General features: G+C 38.7%; 2 protein-coding genes across 6 annotated transcripts in view; both read right to left on the bottom strand.

Moving 5' to 3' along the window:
- Nucleotides 1-689: 689 nt before the first annotated feature.
- Nucleotides 690-16,185, bottom strand: LOC117295017 (casein kinase I). The gene is made up of 7 exons (XM_033777579.1): nucleotides 15,891-16,185; nucleotides 14,663-14,769; nucleotides 6,064-6,190; nucleotides 5,629-5,727; nucleotides 5,060-5,199; nucleotides 4,203-4,356; nucleotides 690-3,564 (listed from the first exon to the last, which is right to left on the bottom strand). The coding sequence occupies exons 1-7, from the start codon at nucleotides 16,017-16,019 to the stop codon at nucleotides 3,316-3,318; spliced, it is 1,005 nt and encodes a 334-aa protein (XP_033633470.1). The 5' UTR covers nucleotides 16,020-16,185; the 3' UTR covers nucleotides 690-3,315.
- Nucleotides 16,186-21,052: 4,867 nt separating this feature from the next.
- Nucleotides 21,053-25,413, bottom strand: part of LOC117294510 (formin-like protein 5) — a 33,668-nt gene continuing 29,307 nt past the window's right edge. For all 5 annotated transcript variants that reach the window (XM_033776951.1, XM_033776952.1, XM_033776953.1 and 2 more), the window contains 5 exons: nucleotides 24,389-25,222; nucleotides 23,974-24,119; nucleotides 23,357-23,437; nucleotides 22,796-22,948; nucleotides 21,053-22,145 (listed from right to left, as the gene is read on the bottom strand). In XM_033776951.1, coding sequence (XP_033632842.1) covers nucleotides 22,035-22,145; nucleotides 22,796-22,948; nucleotides 23,357-23,437; nucleotides 23,974-24,119; nucleotides 24,389-25,222 — 1,325 coding nt within the window. In that variant the 3' untranslated portion in view covers nucleotides 21,053-22,034. The remainder of the gene's footprint in view (nucleotides 22,146-22,795; nucleotides 22,949-23,356; nucleotides 23,438-23,973; nucleotides 24,120-24,388; nucleotides 25,223-25,413) is intronic.

Genomic DNA, 25,413 nt, shown 5'->3' with positions numbered 1-25,413 from the left:
TTTTTCTCTGCAAAAGACAAGAGGGTGGGGGTGGGGGGATTAATTACATTTACCTCAACGGATGAGCACCAATGGACAAAGTTTATCTTCTTTGTTAATCGAATAAATCTATTCGGGGGTTTCATTCATCAGTTGGGGGTTGTGAAGAAAGGGCAGGCAATTCGCTTTAATGGGGGGGGGGGGGGGGGGGCTTCTACTTTTCAGAACAGTATTGTCTATATTTTTCTTTCTCATCCTTCTTTTTCTTTGCTCATCCGTTGAGGAATGAGGTAAAAATAATTAATCCTCATTTTTCCCTGCCGAAAAGAGAAAACAAAACTAGAAACCCCCCTCCACTTGTTTTTTTTTGCAGAGAAAAAAGAACAGAATTCAATATATTCCCCCCCCCCAAAAAAAGGCTTACAACTCGTGGTAAAGGGATATACAGGAGTAACAATTCTTAAGATGAAAATAACTCAGGGGAGCCAAAGGTAGAAAAAGATATTCCAGTCTTAAAGTAGTCTAGATTGTAGAGGCTGGAGGTAAACATGAACTTAAATTCCTATTAAAGAAGATAAAATCTGTGATTGAATTTGCTTCCAAGTAGCATTAAACCCTACCATATGAGAGGGGAGGCTCAAACATACAACACCAGTTCAAAATTTGTAATTTCGACACACACACAATAAGTCCACAAAAAAATGCAGATCAATATTTTTTTAAACACCTTTTCAGGATTACTTTTATTTCACATTTATCAACAAAACTTACTCCATATTAAGAAAATCCTTGTATGTGCAAATCAACAAACCCCCCTCCCCTTACAAAAAAACAAGAAGATTCATTATCGAAAACAGGAATCATGCTGATGAAAATATTTAAACAGCTTCAACTGAAAAAAAGCATCTACGAAAGTAAAAACATTTGAAAAATTTAGGAGTTTGTATTTTACTTGGTTAAAACTTGAGGATTTGTCCGTATGGATGGTTTGTTTACTTTGTATTTACACATGCCAATCAAATCATCTTTGCAGCCATCAAAAACCTATGACAGTAGCACACACACACACACACACATACAGAGAAAATAAGACAGAAAAAAACTCAGAAAAGGTATAAATAAACAGAGACAAAAAAAGCCATTCACTTGCAACTGACATAAATAAGGTTTTATAATAGAGAAGTGATAAATAACATAAAGGACATCTAATAAAGTTTACCCTTAACTAATGTCAAGCACCTCACGATAGAAAGCGGTCATGGTTGTCTGAACAATAAAACTAGTTTAAAGGGGGTGCAGAGTGCTCCTTTAATGTGTTGGTACAAAAAAACCACCAACTACTTCTTCAGAGCTACAGGAATTGGACTGAGTGTACTATTCCGCTAACTAAAGCTCAACAACCTCTTCAATATGCTCTTAAAAATCTCTCCATTTAAAAACAAGTTTTCACTTTAAAAAGAGAACAAAAGATCTTGTTTTATATTATGACATGTCTACTTCTTAAGAGAAAAATAATAACTAAACAAAGATGAATCAAAGAAATTAAAAGTGTATACATTATAACGACGACACAAGATAAAAAATATGCTGCACAAAGTTATTAGTAACGCTGAATGTTTGAGCAATTCAGCCTCCTGTATTGTATCAGTCAATCCATGCAAACAATTGAAGAAAATAAAATCATCATTTATCACATTTGCATGATTCATCAATAAATTAATATCTGTTGCAAATAACATTAATCAACTCACATAAGTAACCTAACAAGTTCATCATAGAAATGTTCCTATCCGCTGTTGGAACACATCAAATCTCCTTTACTATTTGCAATTATAATATACTATGAGTATCAACGTAAAGTTTCAAGGCGGGCAGGGTGACCAGTTCCTGTTGCCCCGATCTTGAACCTAATGCCCCTCCAAGAAGTTGCCGCAAAAGCTACTGATTCTCAAAACAGGAGCACCCTTTGCTCAGAGAGGTGACCACACCTCATCCATGCAAAATGCCCCTCACCCACAAAGCTAAATACAGCGAAAATGCAAAAGAGCATGATACAATATTTGTAGCAAGTCGTACAGCAGTGCCTTTAGATACAGAAAACAATCGAGGCTGAAGATATTATCAAAAATTGGAAGTGATTTTGTAGAACAAAAATCGAAAAAAAAAAATAAACAGGAAAGGAAATAACACAAATAATTTACTATTTGTGGTGCTCATCATACTGTTTATAAATACACTGATTATGGATTATTTACAAGGAAGGTATTCGCATATTAAATTATCAATGCCACAAAATATTAATGCACATTCAAGCTTTTCCATTGAGAAGATGACTACTTCTCTATATTATCGCTTTCTCTCTCAATATCTGTATGAAAAATGGGTGAGCTGTTAGTAAACTACACTTGTATAAGTGGCATCTCATCGATTCAGATAAAATGTTTATAAGCCAAATGAACGTTGGATGCACCTTTCATTGTACAGTGTCGCTTGAATTCCAATATCAAAACGCAACGGAAAACCTATAAAAACGTTTATGACATGCAGAGATATTGGGCTAACTCATTGTTCTAAAGAAACAAAGAGAGACAATACCCACATCAGGTCAAAGTCTGAGGATGTAAAATCTTAAAATTTATTTAAAAACAGACCTGGAAAGTCATCTTAGTAGATCAGACTACTAAGCTTACAAGCCTCTGTTGTGCTTTATTTTCTCTAATATTTGTGGCATGCGAATCAACATATTTCATGAAAAAAATAAGATCTGAAATCTTTTTTAAATTTTCACTGAAACATCTACCGTGACTGAAAATGAGACCTGTTAAAAGTTTGTACATTATGAAAAGCCCTACTCATTATTACAAAGATTACTTGAAGACTTACATGTACATTGTTTCAGTATATATAATATTAACATTTTATATTTATACGTAAACAAAACACAAGACAATGCATAATTTCTGACACCAACGGATTCAATTGGTTGTGCTCATTTGACTTCATTTTCATTTGTTTTTAAGAACTTTGGGGCTACCTGATCTACCCTGTTGGATCTTAAAATTTGAAACCACTGAGAATCCGTCGGGATGCAGAAAAAAATGCGTCTTTGAAGACGGTAAAAGACGGTCACTATGGTGGGTGGAATCCAAATCAAAATGTGCATTACTTCCATGTGACCATATTGTCTACAAGGGATCATCTCCCCAGTTTAAGACACGTGAGACAGGTTGAGTGATCAAGCTAAGTAAGTAGCTCTTTCGTAAACTTAAGTCTTCACAGTGTGCCGAAGTAGAGAGAAAAAAAATGCCGTAAAATAAGGACAAGCAAAGACACCCTTCAACGTTTACTCTTAGTTTTGCTTTCAGTGTGCTTGGTGCCCGCTGCAGTGCCAACATTCCCCTGGGACGTGACTTGCGATGACGCTTTCTGTTTCAGCATGGTCCAGTCAAAGGTGTAGTCATATTGGTGGTTTAAGGTGCGGAATAAGATACGGAACAGTTGCCGCAGGTACATGTAGTCAGGTCCCTCGTCAAATCGCAGTCCACGTGCATAGTTAAGGTACATGGCGAATTCTGCAGGGAAGCCCTGTTTAACACACACAATATTAAACATGTCATTAACAAAGTACTACTAAGGAAGGTGTAGAATGTTTTTCACTGCAAAGTTAAACAAAACTGGTTCGTTTTTTGTTTACCAAAAGGTTTGGGTGGGGCCAACTTACTCCTGGGACTGAAACAAGGGGTTACCCCCTACATAGTCAGTCAGGATGTAGACATACATTGTAGGTATCATTAACTAGGAGACTGGCTGGTAGAGCAAAATGAACTACATTCCAAATTTTTGTACAAAGCAATTATGGTTCAGTGCATTGCTCCAGGTGTCATGATGGGTATCAAACCCAGACTCTGCTGCTGACAACACCCGAGCTTGGGTCCAATAAACTAGACTGCTTGATATAATATTGGGCCAATTTCATACAGCTTTTTAAGCAGAAAACCCTTCTTTATAAATTTGGGACTCCAAATCGATATTGTGGACTTAAGCTTGGGACTTGGACTCAAGAATTGAAAACTACAACATGAGACAACTAAAGCCCAGTTCATACTTCCTGCGAAGGCAAAACAAATTTTGACATCACAAATTCACAACAGTTCAACTGTTGCGAAACATTCGCTACGAAAACAGGAAGTAAGGAGAGGGCGTACGCGTTGAACAAAACTGACCTTGCAGAGCACCTCTACGGGTGTAGACATCTTCTTCTCGCTAATCTTCTCATATTTCTGCTTCTTGGTTGCAGCTTTAAGACCTTGCCACGGTAGACTGGTCCTATTGAAGTACATCAGGACGTAACCTAGCGACTCCATGTCGTCTCGCCGACTGGAAGATGGGTAAAGAAACAAGAAGAAGTTGTCAAGGGGAATGTTTGGTTATGCCCTGTGAGAGCTGGATTGGGGGCGGTGGTCAATTAAGAGGACAAACTTCTAAGAGAAGTTTGCGGTAGCACCATGTGAATATCTCTTTTGAGCAGTGTTGGCTCTGGTTAACGACTCAGCATTTCGATCTCAACGTTTTGATCGAAATGTTGAGTCATTAACCACCAGAATCTTTTCAGAACCAACACTTCTCAAAAGAGATATTCGCATGGTGTTACACCACAAACCTCTCTTAGTTACATTATACTGCCACCATGCAAGGCATTCAAATCATACTCTGCAGTACTTGATGACATGACAAATTTACCAGTTACGCCCAGGCCCTGTTCCAAAACGGTTCAGCAGCTCTAGTTGTGATAAGAGCTGCTCAACCATTTTCTTCCAAGCAAAAATGAGCAGGATACCAGTCAGAGATTGTACATGTGACATTCCGTTTTGCGTGGTAGCCTGATTCTGGTAAACATAATTTTCATCTCATTGGGCCTGTAGGACCAGTCCCCACTTTATCCTTGTGGATAAAAAAGACAGGGGACCAGTTTGGGGGAGCTTTTTACGATCCTAAGCCTCCACTCCCTCGACAGAGACTTTCAAAATCTGAAACTGATGAGTCTGATGGTCAGAGGAGAACAACCACTCTTAATGTTTACCTTTGTTCGATACCAAGATGGGCATTAATGCTGGCATATCGGGCGGTCCCTGTTAGGTTTTTATCTTCTCTGTATTGGATGTGTACTTTTGTTCGTCCGTCCCGGTACTTCTTGGCAAGCCCAAAGTCTATCACAAAGAGCTGTTGAAGGAAAAAACAACACAGAATATGGATTATAATTTGTTTAAAAATAGCAACAAGGGAAAGCACAAACTAAGATTGCTACATGTACATGTAGAGACACACTGTTCCTGAGAAGAATATTTAGATCGTATGTAAATCTCTTTTGAGTATGTTATTTGGGCTTTCTTTTTCTCTTGAAGAGGAGCTATGTATACGGTTTGAAATGTTGAGAACAAACCTGCCCTTTTTAGAGCCAATATTCCCTCAACAGAGATTGAGTTCATGGTTATATGGAAATTGTCAAATTCTTCTTTAACATTTCAAGAGCACCAAGGCAATGACCAGGGAGCATGGATGCAATCGCATCTGTTGCCTCCGTGAAGTATAAGGCCTGAGCGAGATTGTTTACTATTCACACCATGCAAAGCTTTAAACATCACACTGTACCTGATTGCAGTGTCTGCCAATACCCATGAGGAAGTTATCTGGCTTGATATCCCTGTGGATGAAATTCTTCATGTGGACATACTCGATACGACTGATCATCTGCAAAGCAAACGCACAAATCAAAAGCATTCAACATAAACACAACCAGTACAGTATGTAGATTCAATTTCTAAAATTGTTTTTATTTTTTTATATAAGGTGTTTACACTGTAGCAAAAACCAGGGACTAATTTCATAGAGCTGCTTCAGCCAGAACACGCCATGTAGGATAGGAGACTTTCCAACGATAGGTGGCAGTAGACTTACCGGGTAAATTTCCATTGTTTACGTAGTTCTGAACATGCGCATAATTCTGAGAACATTGGATTTACCCAGTACGTCTGCCGTCCTCTATCGTCCCAGAATGTCTCCCATTGATTGGACAACTAATCTTACCTGGTCTGCTAACATCAGAACAGTCTTCATCGTAAACCTGCGACTGCAGAAGTTAAAGAGGTCCTCCAAGCTGGGACCTAGTAGGTCCAAAACTAGGACATTGTAGTCTTTTTCTGTGCCAAACCACCTGAGAACAGAGTAAAACATAAACAATTTTGGGTTATTTCACTTGGACTTTCTGCTGGAAAGTATTCAATGTTCCTCTTTATTTCAAAGTCGTTATTCACGATGAAGCCAACACGCCATAATGACACAGATAAGCTCCAGTGGGTTCAATTCCAGCACCTCATACTGCCTACCCCCTATTTCCTGACTGAGTTTAGTGATTGGAGATGGCAATGAGGCCCCTTGTAATCAAAGCTGTATGAGGTGGATTGATCTGGGCCCAATTTCATAGAGCTGCTTAAGCAAAAATATTTGCTTAAGCAGAAATATCCTTGCTAAGTAAACAACAGCTAAATACCAGTCACAAGCAATGTATATGTCATGAAATTTTGTCCAGTATTTTGTGTAAAATAAGCAAGCAAATTTTTTGCTTAAGCAGCTCTATGAAATTGGCCCCTGGGCCCAATTTCATGGCTCTGCTTACCGTAAGCAAAGAGTCGCGCTTGCGGAAGCAGGGAATTCTGTGCGTACGTCCTGTGTACGTCAAGCGTACTTCACAGTAACGTGGGTAATTTTGGCATGTGTGTGTGCTTTCTTCACATTAACTAAGCATTCTGCACTTTGGCCCTTGCTAAGTAAGCGGAGAATGGTGATCGTATTAGCAGAATTCTCTGCTTCTGTAAGCGCCGAATCTTTGCTTACAGTAAGAAGAGCCATGAAATTGGCCCCAGATGGTGAGCAGATGGCAGCATGTGATCACGTAAAAACATCCACATAAACGTCATCGTTGATATTCTCCTTGACCCAATGCAAACTTCCAATGACTAGAATCCCATATAATCCCAGACCATGAAACCCAAACCTCCATGTTACGCAGATGAAGCCATGCAAGTCATTGTGATGTTAGATCTGATCATGGACAATGCATGATGAACTGAAACATATTCAGAAGCCAAAAAGGTCCCAAGGTAGAGAGCTAGACTTTCCAAACCTTGTTCCTGCACCTCCCATAATGCCTTGCTACCATGTAGAACGTAACCCCCTCGGCCCAATTGTGTAGAGCTGGTAAAATCCTTTCTTAATAAAGTTAGTTAGCCGGCCAAGACTTTCCCAATTGTTGCTTAGTTAACCTCAGCTAAATACCAGTCCCAAGCAAAATGTAAATGACATAGAATTTTGGTCAGTAACATACTGATTGACACAGCTGTATGTATGGATATTTATAGATTTAAAATTCTGTGCAAAATCACAACAAAACAAAAAGTGGGTGGACTGTGGTACTATCATGTTCATATGAATTTGGGTTATTTGTTGTGAAACGTGACATGGCAGTGTTGCTTTAAAAACTCTTTGCTTGTGGTATGCCAATAGGCTAGATAATTGACCTGTCCTGTGCCTCATTTTGTGTCAAAAATGTTCAATAAATTGATCCGCAAAATGGTGGAAATGGTCTGCGTATTTTGCGTGGTCTCTTTCTGAGATGGGTCAATAAAAGAGTGAAATAAAAAATAATGTTCAAAACAGAAAAACAAAAAAGGAAACCTGTCTAGAAACGATGCATTGGGTACACTCTACACTTTGTTTGACTTTTTAAAAACATCTACGTACAAATGTATACTGCCGAGTCAAAACACACGTAAGCAGTTGATTGTTGTGGGTTTTTCTAAGAATGAGCAAGGAAAGAGCCAGATTTATGCTGGCTTTCTAGAATTTATAAGTCTAAAATATGAGTAATTAATCTTTTGGGGAAAAAGGATGTAGCTTAAAAAAACATACGTGAATGGACGGTCAACTGTGTTTCTTGGCCTACGTAATTAGTTGTTGTTTTTTCAATACTTTGTCCTCAATAGGTAATTAATAACATATGTTTGACATGATGTAAGGCCAAACACCCTGTTTTCATGGCTGCTGGAATATGTGATTGATTCATTTTGTTGATCCAAAGAAGAAGACAAAAAAAGTCGGCCTATTTTTAAAGTCTTCTCATTTAACCATTTCCTTTGGTAAGATGGCCTTTGTCTTTTTAATGAGTGACAAAGAAAGTCTACGTGTTCCAATGAAAATCTCTTGGATAAATGATGTCTGCCAGCTTGGATTGTGTGAATAAAAACAGCCTTCCTAAGAAGAGAAACTGTTTTTTGTTTTACTTGGCCTAAGGTCATTTGAAGTCACCACTTGCTTGGACATTGGATATTCAAGATATTTCCATAGGAACTTGTGGTTTTAATTCTGTGGTTGTTACAATATCACAGGATGTTTTCTTAATTATTAGCAGTCAAAACAGTAAGGAGCTTTTGGGGTGAACTATTGACGACCTTACAAATTAGCTAGACTTGTTCAGCAGTACTCCAGTCATTGTTTGGCTCTACTCATTCCTCAAGATTATAGGTCCTATATTCATGGTCTCTAAGTTCACTCTGGTTCAAGGTTACGGGCAAGCCCATAATGCTATAGTCTGGTCTTGGATAAATCCTGGATAACCAGGCTCTTTGGTTAATGCATGCAGTGCAGCAGCCAGACACACCCATGTTTGGACGTTCAGTATGCATATAATATGCAAACGCCAGGTGACAGTGCTCAGTGTGATGTTTACATCACAATAGAGCAGTGGGGGTCAAATTATACCAAGATTGTACATGTTTACAGTGTACACTACACATTACTTGATTACATACAATTGTTTCAAATACTGTAGGTACAATTGCTTGTTACTGTATCCAATTAAGTTTTAAAAGGAAAAATACAATGTAATGTAATCTATTTCCATGAGTTCATAATGAATTTTGGTGAAAATATTTGTCTAACATGTCCAAATGGTCCGACTGAACAAGAGCTTGCAGAATTTTCAATTGTCAATTAGGTCAATTCATAGTGCTGAATCATTATAGTTGATGATGGTGTTGGCCCTAACCTTCCCATTTCACTTTATTAAATTAAAAACAAAGCATTTCATTTGTGAGCTGATACAGTTTTGTATTTTAAAGGCGCTTCGTTGCTAGCCTGTACTTACACAATGTGTACAATCATATGCACAATAACAATACACAATGTGCAACATCATTGTTATTTTGACTGGGTGTGTGCAACTGAGAGAGCTGACCTTTGACTTGTAATCAATAAACACACTATTATACAATACTGTTGAATACATCTACAGTTACCTGATACCCATGCTGATACCATACATGTACTGTATTGTACATGTAGGCCATGACATGATAGTGTACACACCATATAACATGAAATAGCCAATAGAATGCACTAAGCGTGTACTTAAGTGGATAATAATAGTACACACAGCACAGGCCTGTCAGCTGGTATGCTTAATTTATTCAAGTGCAAGGGCACCAAGGCATTTTCTCTCCATGGTAAAAGGGCACCCTGTGAGGATATTGTTGATTTCTACATAGCATTTGAGGGCACCGATGCAATGACCGGGGGGTATGGAGGCAATCGCTTTCATTGCCTCCTTGAAGTACCAGGCCTGTAAAAGTACTATTACAGAAAAGCTAAGTTGCCAAGATTTGGATTCTGTGTTTGCCTAGCAGGTACACCTGATGTAATGCCAGTTTTTATGTGTTGTGTACAACATTGCTTCAAAACCAGCGTGCCATGATGGTTGACGATATTGCTTGGACATTTCACTCACAATCCTCTGTGCACCAATCATTTCTGATCGGGACAGGTGGTAAAATCCTAAAAAAGGGATCGTTTTTAAGTTTGTAGATTGGTTTAATGATGGTTTTCATTTTATGTTTTGTGTTAAATGTATCGACAAAAATGTATGCGTACCGGCACGCAAATCAGGCGTATTGGCCCCCAATACACTACAATACATGTAGCTTGTGCCTGGGAGAAACCTGATGATGCAACCGTGTTTTGTGTACCTGTAGCCACCAATTGGGAAACCTTCCATGTTATTAAATCGTATCGTACCATGTCTTTAGTGCTACCATAAAAATAGAACCTCAGGCAGAACTCTGAGTGAATCATTTTCCTGTGAGATTCAGTTCTGAAGGCAAATTATGGGAACAACCATTTTGAGTGGTCATGATTGTATGGCAAATATCAGCTTTATTTAAACATGAACGTCTTGTTCGTCTTGGTCATCAGGGATATAGACTTTATGTATTTTTTTTTCTTGGGGAGGGTGAATTTAGTTCCATTCATTCATTTGAGCATATTGACTTCAGCTTCAACAATGATATTGTGTCAGGCCTCAAATTTCCCGGCGGCCACGACAGCCATGGCCGCCGGTGCCCTGCTTACTGGCCGTGGTGCCCCGAGAAAATCGGACATTTTCGCGGCCAAAAAGACCGTGCCCTTTTTCTCCGATGGCCGCCGTGCCCTTTTTGAGATCAAAATTTATGTTTTGATACACCACCATCCGTCTGTGTGCACATAAAATCAAACACTTACATGTACATTCTATATTAATACACGCACACAGAGCGCGGTCGGTTGAATGCTCATCACACGGAATTTAAACAGACGGCAGCATATCCATGCAGTGCATGTGTGTGTGCACGATGCAGAACGAACGACAGACGTGCATCCATAGACATTGTGTACTCGAAGTTTATACACGGGCCGGATGTACTTGCAACGACCATTTGAGAACAATCGCACTGGTACTCATCTTGCAACACGCGTACCCACGCAAGGTTGTCCATGATGGGTACCAGCTAATCACAATTTCGGTTCCATTCGAGGTTGGGCGTCCGCCTATTCCACTGGTATTGTGCTTGTTCACTGGTACTCGTACATGTTTGTGCACGTGGGCCATGTTACGTAAATCACGCATCATGTACATGTACATGAAAGGTACATGTACATACATGTACATGTATGTCCGTTGAATAAATCTCGGCTCTGAACACAGTCAAGTGACAGCTCATTGTTTACGTCCGGCCGTCGCAACAAAATCTCCGCTGCACACAGTTAAGTGACAGTTCATTGTTTACGTCTGGCCATCGCCACAAAAAATGGATGCATACTTTTACTTCCCATTAATCAATAAAATTAAATACATTTAAAAATACTTGATGTTTTTTTGTTAAAGGAAAGCAAAAGTAATGAAATGGTTCATTAAAATAGCCTTCATGGACCTGAACAGAAATTGTTTCATGATCTTTATTTTTTATGGCCTTGATGCCCTTTTTGAAATTTTAAGTTGGCCTTGGTGCCCTACCCCATGGCCTTGGTGCCCTTTCAAAATTTGACAAATTCAAGGCCAAAGTGGCCTTGCCCTAAAAATCGGGAAATTTGAGGCCTGTTGTGTTCACAAATTGGTGTGTAATTGTTTTGTGGAGGTACATTTGTTATGTTCTGTTGTACCAATACACCAAATTGTACACTAAGTTCATTCATAATAACAAATATCATGAATGTTTTTTTTATTGTTATTGAGCATGCATTTCAAATTGTAACCTTTAACAAAAGTGAATCAATTAATTTAAACAAAATCTGATTCAGTAATTGTAATCAGCCTTGCAGACAGCTGAATGATCTAAAAGGATGAATTAAAAAAATCTATATTTGCATACAATGCATATTTGATGAAATGGTACATTTATGAGCTCATGATGATACATATGTAATGTAACACTATCAAGCATGTTTCAAATACTTTAGGCCTTTATGTTTGAGAAGAGGAAGGTGAATGGCACGCCTACACTGTGTCTGTATACAACAGCCAGTACCAAACCAGTAGACTGATCTATCGATGAGTCAATGGAGCTACTCTGACTAGGGGAGAATCCAGTCTGAGGTCTGAGTCTGCCCACTGAACAATGCACTGTGAGTCGATGAGTCAGATCCAGTTCAGTGGAAAAGATCCATAGGCAGTTGCCAAGAACTGTGGGCTGGCAACCTGCACGTACAGCATACAAATGTACGTACACTATACAGTCATAATATTGGTCTGCAACACACATCGTTGCTCATGAAACTACAGATGTCCACCCACATGCACAATAAGGAAAATGCATACTGGTGTTTCAACCTGAAATTCTGTGGCATACTTTCAACATATTGTGCACACAGGTCTAGAGTGCCCTATGATGCTTAAAGGAACACGTTGCCTTGGATCGGTCGAGTTGGTCTTTGAAAACGGGTTTGTAACCGTTTGTTATCAAATGCATTTGGTTAGAAAGATGTCGTAAAAGTAGAATACAATGATCCACACAAACATGCCTCAAAATTGCACGGTGGGATAACACGGTCCGCCATTAAATGGCCGACCGTGTTAGTTCGCAAAGTAACAGGAAAACCACGCAATTTCGAGGCAAATTTGTGTGGATTATTGTATTCTACTTTTAAAACATCTTTCTAACCATATTCATTTATAACAAACGGTTACAAATGCTTTTTATAGACCAACTCGTCCGATCCAAGGCAACGTGTTCCTTTAATTGCAGGTGTGCCCTTTGCAAGGGTTTGATACTAAAAACTAAAGTATGCAACCTACTTGTTAAAAATTATCAAATTTTTCCCCTATTTTCATAATGTGAATATCAAAAATGCTCATTTTATTGTTGATTGGTGTGAATGGTTGTAATCCTTGCCATTAACCAGAAAGAATGACAACACACACATGTTGAAAATATGGGCTATAAAAACTTCCAGGTGGCAGGGTGTGGTCATCCAAAACTACAGATTGGGAAGTAATTTTCTCCTCCAAAGAACAATGTTACACATGTGCCTTTCCTTTAAATGATCACAAAATCATACAAACAGTAGGCCCTAGTTGGTGTGCAAATGGTGAGGCTCGGTGTTCAAGTGTAAAGTACAACTTGAAATCATTCAGAACCAAGTTGCAAGGAACTTACACTAACAGTAGGCCTATAGTAGCCAATAAATAATTGGCATTTTTCGGTGACACATACAACTATATGTATGATGCACTATGTACTGGCACAAAGGTTTGCTCTAAAAGATTTTAGTAATTGGCCATCATGACCAGTTACATTGTAGCTTGCCATTTTACTAATCCATCAACTTTTCCACTCGTCCTTCTTTCAAATGAAAAATGGAAAGCTTTAATTGTCACTGAACTAGCCAGACTGACCAATTGGGGTGAACTTTGACTGGTCCTCAGGTGTTTTAACTGGCATTTGGCCAGCGAACCAATGCTAAGTGTGCAAAATGTACAATAAACTGTGCGTTGACAGAAACTGAGCGGCTACAGTGTTTTAGTTTGTACCATAACTGTTTTTCTCATCATGAAGTGGAAAAAAGCATGATATATTAAACGTATACGAAAGTTGCATGAGTTGACTTGTTAGAAACTGTGGTGATATACACTGGACATTGTATGGGTGTTACTTCAAAGCAGAGATATCTGACCATTGTGCGAGTCCTTCATCGATTGAACGGCCAGTACCAGCAAACACAAAACAAACTGATACTGGCACCCTGGAACAAGTAAATAAATAGGGACTTAATGTACGTAACCAACGTGCATGAACAGCTGACTCTCGTACGAGCTCACGTTCCAGACTCAAATGCCATGAAACTAATTATGTATACACTGTACGTGCAATACTAACTTGAATGCAAATAATGCCTATCATTTTCAACAGTTTTTTAACAAGACTACACTGTTTTCATTGCACAAGCTTATTGTTTGAAGTTTTTTGTTTGAATCTGCTTGACTGAGTAACTGCATGCCAGGCCTCAAAATAAGCCACGGCACACGCAGTAACTGCCATGGTGCTCTTCGCTTTTGCTGTGGTGCCGTCAGCAAGGTTTCAAAACAAGCTTGCAATTTCAATAAAAGTACATTTTACCCCTCACTGTACCAGAGGAAAATTGCTGTGCCACGTTAAGAGCAAAGCTCAATGTGGGCACCAAAATCAGTGTGCAAGCGTGCAACAGTTTGAACATTGAGTTTAGCCATGGTCACACTGGACTCTTTGAGGGTTTAAAGTACCGACACTTTTCTGTAGAACGACAAAATGAAATCCAATGGGGACGCAAGGTTAACTGCCCTCCCTGTCAACTTACCGCACCTGTGACGTTATAGTAACAGACCAAAAGAGGTTGCAGAATGTTGCAGAATGTTTCCGCGCAGCCACGGTATTTTAACAGGGCCGCTTAAGGCCAAAGTACAATGGGAATAGCTCCGCGCTGTAATCCTGCCACGACCATGCTGTAAAAATGCTATGCAAAAAGGTGGGAATGCATATTGTACACAAAGGCCAGTCACGGTAGCTTTCTGCGTGGCAGCAGAAGAAAAAGTCAAATGGGATTAAAGTTTTACTCTACTAGCAGGGCTGTATGCTTCATTTTTGAAAGGGCAAGGGCACCAAGGCATTTTCTTCTTGGTAAAGGACACCCTATGATGAAATTGCAAATTTGTACTGGAGCATTTCAGGGCACCAAGGCAATGACCAGGGGACACGGAGGCAATCGCCTTCGTTGCCTCCGTGAAGTATCAGGCCTGCTCTACAGTAAAGGATTATGTAAGAAGAAGGAAGGCGCCATTTATTACCTTATGTGCGGGATACCAGTACCTCCTTGCAGTATTTTGTAAAGTTTGCTTTCATATAGAAGCTGGGGATGTCTTGCTTTTTGTGACTCTAGTTTAACCGCAACCTCCTGCAAGGAAGATAAAGAAACAAACCTCTACGTTAAACACTTTTCCTAAAAGACAGTTTCATCCTATACTTCAGAGCTTTGTCCAGTTTTTGACAATACCAACCATTGCTCACAAAACAATGGCATAATTTACACGATTCACAACTTCTGCTATCAGTTATTTTGATTATCAAGTTGCAGAGTTTGAAATAAACAACGCACCACGGCGCAAAGGGCAGATTTATTGTGTCGCATTGAGCATTGGTGAATACCTGGACCAAATCTTTTTTATATAAGGACAGTGACTAGGCCCTACCTTTAAATAGTTTATAAAAAGACAAGTTATTCATTTCATAATTTTTTTTACTGCTACTAATATTTAATAATGGACTCGACTGTGAGCAATAAACTGCAAAAATAACATAAACAACATTTATTTTCAAAAAAAGGGTGTTTACACCTACAGACAGGATTGTTGTTTCTTTAAACAAAATCTAAATCTACTTATAATTTAATTAAATGAATACAATTATTTTAATTACTAGGCCTACTACTACGTACTGTAGTAGTAGTACGTACTAGCCCCGGAAAAGTTTCCGTATGGCGCCACCACTTTTTCATTCGATATGAAATAATATAGTATCTAATTTACCTCAATGAGATATCCCTTTTTGTAAAAATGAGTGAAAAAGTGGTGGCGCCATACGGAAAGTTATCCCTAGCCCCATATAGTTTATAAATTGTGGATTGTCATATCGAAGTTCAAAGGATATGACTTGTGTTTTTTGTGTATTGTATCAAGGCCCAATGATAATGAAACACAAGGTGCTCCACGACTGTACCATGGAGGAAGGATTGTACCAAACTATAAAGGAGTGGGGCTGTTATGTTACTATGTTGTTCCGTTTATTGTGTACTTTTGTTGTTCACTTTTGTGTAGGGCCTACAATGAAAGTTTATAAATAATTCAATCAAACCCGGCAAGTCGAATCATTATCATAGTCCAGTATCTCTTTTCACACGTTCATATTTTTATATTTAATAAGTATAAACACAACACACGTCATAATATTTAAACAATTTCACTCAACATACGGATGTCTTTGTTGTCAAAAACAAGAATTAGGAACTCCAAACTTTACCTCTCCATTTGTGATGTTGATGCCCAAATAAATATCGCCGAACGATCCGCTGCCAATTTTCCTCACAAGCTTGAATTTCCCACCGACCATAAATTCTGAGTTGGATTTTGCACTCGTCATTGTGGCCATGGTCGGGAGTGACCGTAGAAATGGAAAGAGACTCCGTAGGTATGGCTGTAAGAGGAAGATTTACAGACTAAAAATATCAGGACGGGTGAATCACCAACTACGTCTGCTGCTCGCCATTTTGTGAATTACGCATAAAACTGTGCACAGTTCTTCAATGTGGGTTATTCTCCCATTGGACTGTGCAGGTTTTACAGCTGTACGGACGGATATGGAAACAATGAGAGCGCTATGCATTGTGGGAGTCTAGTAACTCGGCCCTCTTTTCTTTGTTGCTAGAGGCAACATTACCTGATTTGCATATGGAAACGCCCCATTCAAAACTTTCCCGAGAATACTTAGCATAAACAACACCCTGTCTCAGAGTATTTGTCATATTTAATTAATATCTGAGTACCTCATGCGTTCGGGAACTAAACTATGGCATGAAAGAGTTGTACAGAAATTTGCTCGAGGAAAGTATTTCGTCGGCGATGACAATTACACACAAATTTGCATACGAGTTCCGTTTAATATGCAGGAATACGTCCCACCATGGTCACACTATACAAACCATTGTGGGTAAAGTAAAGTGGGGCTCCCCCGTGCATTGTCCAACAAAAGTTCTACCTTTTGAGCGGGTAATATTTCCTTTCAATGCAATTCTTTTGATCGTAAACCTCCCACATAATGACCCTGACCAAGACTAGTTGTGTCCCAAAGAAGTGACAACAAATTATGACAAATAATTCACAACAAAAGAACCACACCCACGCCTGTTCTTCAAAAAAATAATGATAATTTAGGGTGGGGTGTTGGGTGGGGCTGGTGGGAGGGGGGGGGGCTCAGAAGTAGCAATTATATTCCTGAAAATGTGTACTAGCTTCAATACTTCAGTAAAATCATCTCTGAGTGTGAAAGTATACATTTTAAACTTCAAAGCCGAGAAAGTAACTTTTTGAAGACGAGACAACTATCATCTGCTTCTTCCAGAACCGTAGGCCCACCTCTAGCTCTCAGCTCTCTCTCTACATGGCTTAAAATATTTTATTTATTGTTTGGTGTAGGCCTGGTTTCAATTTGCTTAGTGTCACTATTGCCTAACTAATTAATGTTTCGTTTATAAAAAAAAAAAAATAAAAAATAAAAAACAAAAAAAACTCGGACGACGGTCGCGAAGTGATATGATAAAAGAGATAATCGCCCTTTGTGAAACTTCGGTTTTATGGGCCCCGGTGTCCCAGGCATATCTGTCTGCCGGAGATCTTTCATATTGGAAATTAAAGTCATTATACACTTTCGGAACAAACAAAATAATAAAAGTTCACAGATTTACAAATAACTTACAGGGCTTACAGAAAGTAATGGTGAACGACTTTTCTTGAAATATTATTCCTTGAAATGCTTTACTTTTTGAGAAAACATTAAAACAATTATCAATTCTCGATACACTGCAAAAACGTTGGTCAAATAATTTGTTGGGCAAAGTAACTTCAACAATTATTGGTCGATAATTGCCCAACAAAACCAATAATTGGTGTTGTTGGGCAAACATTTTGTTTGCCAATTTTTGTTTTTAAGTGGAACGCAAGTTGGGCAAGTGTTGGGCAAATAATTCGTAATCTGAATTTATCATAACTGTTGGTTACACTTTTGCTTATTTATTGGGCAACCTTTTTGGTAATTTTAATTAAATTCGATTGTTGGTAAAAGTGATGCACATTAGTTGGTCAAAATCATCCGATCATGCGCACTACGATCAAAGAGTTGCCCAAAAGTTGGGCAAGGTATAAAAAAAAACATAACGATATTTTCCAACATGGCGAGTGGCGGAGTGGCTCTGACGAGCGGGGTTTTCCAGTAGATATAGATCAAATTTGAAGGTTAGTTTTTAACTAAATATGAAGTTGTGTTTTCTATTCAGTCGAACATAGTCGTGACAGTTGCAGAGGGAGCAACAAAGTGACACTACTGTTGAATTAGTTTCAGTTTTTAGTTTCAGTTTTATCATGCCATTATGTGCAACGCCGGTTGTGGCATGTATGCGTGTGCTTGCGCTGCAACTGTCACGACTGTGTACAACAACTGAACAGGAAACAAACTGTATTTAGTTGAAAACTAACCTTCCAAAGCATCTACAAACCACTGAGCACCCTCTCGATTTTGAGAGAGATGCCAAGGTCACATCTCACTACCGTTTGCCATCGTGGAAAAGATATTTTCTATGCCTGGTTGTATGACGTATCACAAAAGAAACTGTAAATCAAAGGGTTAAATATATTCACCATTTGTTGGATAACACCGAAAAAGGTTAAATCATTAATAAAATCATCGCCCAAAAAGTGGGTTATTGATAATGTATTAAATACCCGAGAAAATGGGTAAAAAAAACATTACCCAACTGTTGGTTACCAAAATATACCCAACTATTGATTACCCAATTATTATTAATTATTTGGCAATCAGAGTGCCTAACTTTGATGGGTAATATTTTGCCCAAAAGTTGGAGGAGTTCACTATTTGCCCTTAATTGGGTAAAAAGTTGGGAATTTTTTTACCCAATTTTTTTTACAGTGTAGCGAGAATTACGGATTTACTGTAAACACATGTCATGACACGGCGAAACGTGCGGAAACAAGGGTCGGCTTCCCCGTTATTTTCTTCCGACTTCGATGACCGATTGAGCCTAAATTTTCACAGGTTTGTTATTTTATATACAAATTGTGTTACACGAAGTGTGAGCCTTTGCAAAATACTGTTTACCGAAAGTGTCCAATGGCTTTAACGTGGGCTAAAAGGTGGCCTATCCGAAGAAGTTTCTACACAGTTCGCAATATGATGGACATAATCTCCTTTCACACCGGTTTGGACATTGGCTAGACTTCGAAATGGGCGCACGGCTCCAAATTTATAAGGGACACGGAAGTTGAGTTCGCAAGAGTTTCGACCTTCATCCAAGCATGGTGTTGATTAACCGTGACTGACAATATTCCAAGGCGACGTCATTTTGTAGTTTGATAGAATCTTTACATCAGTTCAAGGTTCACTTAGTCACTAACACACGACACGACTCGTGGATGTCCGTCTAAAAATGATGTCCACTTCTCAGACATATTATTTCCTGGTGTCCAGTTTTGATCTCCATTATCCCTAATGACTAAATCTTCTATATTGGGTTAATCCAGGAGTTAAATATTGACATGGAAGGCTGTACAAGTTCCACACAACTTGACATTGCTAGCAAAGTTTACCTTTTGTTTTGGTACCATTTGACTGTTTGTAATTAGGACTGAAATTGTTTACAATAAAACTACGTTAACATTTCATTTCAAAAGAAGATCACGTTTTTGATATATCGCGAAAATATCGAGCAAATCGAACAAACCTCATTAGGGACACACAGTGTAACAAGCATTACTGATAAGGGGTTTTAATATGTCGATCGAATAAGTCGATGAGTTGTTCTCCAATCATGTTTTGATTTAGTTGAAGCGAAGACGTCCTCACACGTTTCTTGTGTAAAAATTAAAATACCCCACACAGACACCCCTGTAAGCTTACACACTCACAGCACTACTAAGCCAAACATGATCATTTCTATTCATATACACCTTATATTTATTTACAACTACTTCATTAAAAACTAATGTATAACAAAAGTTAGAATGATATGTTAACAATTTGTGTTAATAATAATTATTTACAAAATTTTACAAAATTTTACAAATTCCTATTTTTAATAATTAAATCTGCTAACACCCAACCACAAACCCCGTTTAGAAAAATACTAAACATAAGCTACGCATACTAACGAACTAAAAATAAATGAGACTTTATGTGCCATTCAGAATAGCATAGTTAAAACAATAAGTATTAAATTTGTTTTTGCAGTAAACAAATATGTATATTTTCGCCGAGCTGGGAAAGATAAACGATTTCATTCCTGATTAATTTAGCTGGAAACTATTGGTAATTGCCTAAAAAAAAATGCACAAAATATTCCTTGTTTATACGAGAAATAGGAGCTCTTGATAGATATAACACATTGTGAAAAACGGTTCCCTCTTCAGTAACGTAGTTTTTGAGAAAGACGTTTTTTCTCACTAAAATATTTGAATAGATTTCAAGACCTCAGCTGAGGTCTCGAATTCACGGTATCTTATAAGGAGCACGCAACTTTTTTATTTGTTCGTCCATTATTCTCTCACAACTCCAACGACCAATGGAGTTCAAAGTTCACAGGTTTGTTATTTTATGCAAATACCTTCAAGCCAGATCAAATAAAAAACAGTGAAAACCGTTTAATACCCTTGATACAAAATATCCGGTGTATGTGCACATTGTCCTTTTAGTTGTAACTGAAATCAGGTGTGTTTTTAAGTTTTGAATATAGGTTTTCAGTAACAGTTTTCCGGAATGTAATTTCATTTCGGAGGGAACTATTTGACATAAATGTATGGCTTGAATATGAAGTTCTCATTTTAGTAAGCTTTTTGACTAAAATTAAACAGTGATAGTTTTCATCCTTACAAATTAAGTATAGAGACCTTTAGCATTATTCTAAAAATCTGAAAATTTACAAGATTTTGCCTGCAAAACACTTCACTTATACACACCCAAGGTTGTCAACATTGACAACAAAATATTACTACAATTAAGTTTGTTTAAACACCATGATTGTTTATTGATCAATTTTACTGAAAATATATAAAAACATCATAATTGCCTTTGTAAATTTAGTGTTGTCTAAATAAGAGCCTGGCTAGTTCAATCGAAAACTGTTGTAGGCTTCTAACTAGAAGTTTTTATTGCAATTGCATTTAAAAGTAATTACCAAACCTAAAATAAAAAGACGAAGAAGTCAATGTATGTGTTTTTGGCACTAAAATGACCAGAAATCTGGAGATCTATTTCTAAAACAATATTCTTGGAATGAATGTGTTCTTTACAGTAACCGTTTCATATTTTGTCTTTAAGGATTTTTGCTTAAAGGATTTGGGTACTTTTTCAAAATGTCCATAGATTTACATTAAACTTACAGGGTTTGAAGATAATGATAGTGGAAAGCTTCCCTTCAAATATTACTTCCTGAGGTGCTGTATATTTTGAGAAATGAGTAAAAAAATGTAATGAGTCACGATAAGTTCTTACTCATATTTTCTCACAAGACAGCATCAAATTCTAGTGCCAAATTATAACAACCGTTGTTCTCTTTCCTTTATCAAGTCAAAGGATATTGATAACTCCAGAAGCTCAAAACATTTACCAAGAAAAAAAGAACCGCGGGTGAGCATGGAATTTTTTTCTTCTCTCGAATAACCAATGTGAAGTGGTTAAAACAAGTCATATTTAAGACCTCATTTTGCAAAACCTTTTTCATAAAGTACTCATCTTTTTATCGTACTCATAGATCCAATTACTTGGTACTCGGCCGTTGGACACACTACTCGGAGATCAGAATACTCAAATTACTAGTACTTGTGCTTGATAGCCCAAGTACTTGTAATCGAGTACCACTCAGCTGCTCTAGTACTCGGCAGTACTTGATACTCGTCTGCCTGCTGCCAATAGATTGCTCACTGCTGTCGTTTTAGGATATAAAGGTAGTTCAAATTGTCATAATCATTCATGTCTTATCAAACAACCACTTGCTTACTGAAAACAGATGAATTATGACTAGTGGATCTCTACTGAGCTATTGCCTAACAAACTTTTTATAGTGTCATGGTCAAGCAGATAAGAGCGTTGCTGTATCTGTAGCTATTTCTCTTTCAATATTCTTTAAGATTCCCTTAAATCGTCTAGGAAAAAAAAGAGTCTTCCTCCGTGAATTTCACCATGGTTTCAGGGAAAGCTAGCCAAGCTCAAACCCATTTCAAGGAGAAAAGTAGATTTTCATCCCCATTTTCAAGAAGAAGATTTTCATAGTGATAGTAATACATATCATCTCACAACAGAGGCACTTCACTGTTTAGATTGAGTTGATTAACACACATGGAGAGTTGGTTTCTCTCCAGTGGCACACTCGTCTCCTCTTCATCAGCGGAAGTTAGGAGCCGCTATCTTGAGGCAGGTCTTGCCTTCATCTCCAGCCAGAATTAGAGGCGTGGTCATGTGATACTGGATCAGAAGTACTGGTGTGTCAAATACCTGACCAGACATTTGGAAAAACAGAGAAAGGAAGGCTTAAAGGTTGGTATCATAGACTGGTGAATAATCCAAAAGTTAATGACTGTAAAAAATCACTGTAAAATAAACTGTTTTGAAAAAATAAAGAATTTCCCATTTGGGGTTTTCCTCCCTCATCTACAACTGAACCAAGTTCCAGCCCGGGGAGGACACAATCAGCCAAACCACCATCCAGCAGGAAACAGCGCAACCAACCGACTGGTGGTGCCTCATTCTGCAATACTAGTCAAAACATAAACAAAATTTACTTAAATATTGGCTGTGTTTTGAAGAAAATTCATTTCAGTACAACTGAACCTTTCTTTTAAAAGATGGAAATTTGCATTGGGGTTAAAGCATATTAATTGGTTTTAACCACATACACCTTTGTGTGTTAGAACTGTATACTCGGCACTTTCCTAAGCTCGGTAGTTTAATTAGTATTATACTGCTGTAGAATTGCAAAAGTCATGGATTCGAACCCTACACGAGTAACATGCCTGTGATTTTGTTTTTTTTTAAAAGGGGGAAACAAGAAAGAATTGTTTTTCTCATTTCCTATTCGCTCTGCTTGTGATGTTGGATTGTAAAAAAAACGATGGGATACTGGGGTCAGTCACTGATTGTCTCACCTGTTCATTTTCTTTGAATTTTCCAAGGGCGTATTTGCCGTCACTCCGCAGCCTGATGTGTAGGTTTCTTGATTTGTTGTTGAACCAGAGTGAAAGAGAGTAGGGGGTAGTTTGGTCAGGCCTAGCGCTGTTCCGTACCACAAATGCACCGTCCTAGATAGGAAAGATTAAACATTAATATTAAATGTTAGTGGCTACTAAAACAGTACTAGCATGTCGTGGCCGAGCGGATAAGATCTCTGAACTCAATCTTGTGATTCTGTTCAGCAGAGTGTGGGTTCGGGAGTCAGGACACTTGTGTCCCTAAGCAAGACACTTAACTACATGCTTCTCTCTACCCAGGGGTAGATGGGTACATGTTAAGCAGAGATGGTTCTTGTGATTGATTTAGCCAAGTAGCAAATTTTTGTTGCACAGGCTGTATAATCCCCAGAGAGCTAAGATGGTTTAAAGAATGAACTAAATGGCCCAGTGACCAGGGGTATTAATTTTGGATGCGCATATTGAGTTCCCAACATGTTGGGGCTCAGCAGTTGTTCGACCGGCACAAGATTGTTTTACCTTCTTAGTTTCTTTGAGAATTCGGTCAGCTTCGCCCCTGCTCAGTTTAGCATCATACCATGGATACCCAGTCATATCACTCTGCAAGGAAAGATGTGAAATAAAATGGAAAGGTACAATAAGTGAGTGAGTGATCACGAGGGACAATAAAGACGAACAAGTGTGAATGCTCTCAGGGGCTATCATCAAAGGCAATGGACACATTTGGTAAGTATGTGTTAGCATAAAAACTTATTTGGTAATGAGCAACAGAGAGCTGTTGATAGTATACAAAATTGTGAGAAACTGCTCCCTCTGAAGTAAACTGACTTTTTAAATCTTTGAATATGAGGAAGAGTCAGGCATGAAGCCTTTCTCATGCATCTGAAAGCACACAAATCTATGCAACAAGGGTGTTTTGTCTTTTATTTCCTTGCAACTTTAATGACTAATTGATCCCAATATTTCACAGATTTGTTTCATTGATCCCAATATTTCACAGATTTGTTATCTTATACACTTGTACACCAAGTGAGAATACTGGTATTTGACAAATACAAAAAAAGAATTGCAAAGAAAGTTTTTGAAGCCAACAATTATTTTGAGCAATTACCAATAATGAAATGTTCAAGTCTTACCATTTTAGGAACCATTGGAACTTGTCTGATCGCTTTCTCTGGCTCCCTCCTTAACGGCGCTTTCTCTGGCTCCCTCCTTAACGGCACTTTCTCTTCCATTGCTTCACTCTTTTTAGGAATTTCTGGATGAGCCTTTGGTGAATGAGCTGCATAACAACGCATAGAAGATTTTATACATTTACACAAATAAATGTCAAACTTATGAAATACATAACTATACATTAGAACAACAGGCCTCCTATCCTTTCAAACAAAAAACTAATAGAGCTTTAGGTTTTCTAATTTCAGCATTAGTGCGGAATGCTATTGGCAAGACTGTACCATATAGTTTTGAGAACCAAAATGTTCTCTCACAAAACCCAGCTCCTCCCCCCCCCCAAAAAAAAAACAACCCCAAAATGAATACAATACATACGTGTAAACTTCTTGATGGGCTTGTGCAGGTCCTTGCCTGGAATTTGAGGCATTGGCTTCACACTATTTCTCTCAATGTCAGCAGGATCTGGCAAATGTGACCGAGGGGACGGCTGCGGCAATGGAAGTTTCGGAGGCTGGCCTGCTCTGTTGTCAGCCGACGCCAGGGTATGTCTTGTTGGGGTAGACAGGGGAAGGTTCACCTCCTGTGGTGGAGCGTGAATAGATTTCTGCCAGGGTTTTCGGGTAGGGGTTGGCTTAGAGGCGGGGTCAGGCTTCTTGAGCAGTGGCCTTGGTGTAAGCTGAGGTGGTTTAATCTCCGGTTCATCCTTCCTCTCAAACTTGTTCAACATTTTGGCGATCCCGTCGCCGTTGTTCGCAGCAGTGTTGAGCAGGTCTCTACTTCCGTTGGGCGTCTCTGGTATATTCTTTGGCAGTGGTGGTGGCTTCATTGTACTCACCGCTAACGGAGGAGGCGGCTGACTTAAACCTCGTCTTTCCTCAAGGAGACCATTGTTCGTGTTTATCCCAAATGCAAGGTCCCCGGACGTTCTTTTCACAATGTTTCGTATAGTTTGAGGGGGCGGGTCTGGAAGGACTTTGGTTGTGAAGGCCTTTGTTTCAACAGGAGATCGTGACGCAGGAGGCCGCACCGGGATCGGTGGAGGGAGGGCCTCATCCGAAGACGAGAAGTGGAGATCTGGGGGTTTGACGGGCCTTGGAGGAGGGCCACCACCACTAGACGGAAGAGGGGCTGGAGGACGTGATGGGAAACCAACAGAATCATTTTGTGGAAGCTCGGGTAGCCTTCTGGTCTTGAACCCTCTTGTTGTATCTATTTGATAGAAAACATCATAACTTCGCTGTAAGTAATCATTAAAAAGTTCTTCAGACTAAAAATTATTAGCAGTGACACTTGTGTCCTTAAGCAAGACACATAACCATTGATTCGTCCTTCGGATGGGACTTAATCTGTTGGTCTCATGTGTTGTGTATGGCATGTAAAAGAACCCAGTGCACTTATCG

Source organism: Asterias rubens, chromosome 9 (genome assembly GCF_902459465.1).
Source record: "Asterias rubens chromosome 9, eAstRub1.3, whole genome shotgun sequence".
In the NCBI taxonomy this organism is placed as follows: domain Eukaryota; kingdom Metazoa; phylum Echinodermata; class Asteroidea; order Forcipulatida; family Asteriidae; genus Asterias; species Asterias rubens.
Note: the sequence above shows the minus strand (reverse complement) of the source record. Positions and strands in the feature narration are given on the sequence as shown.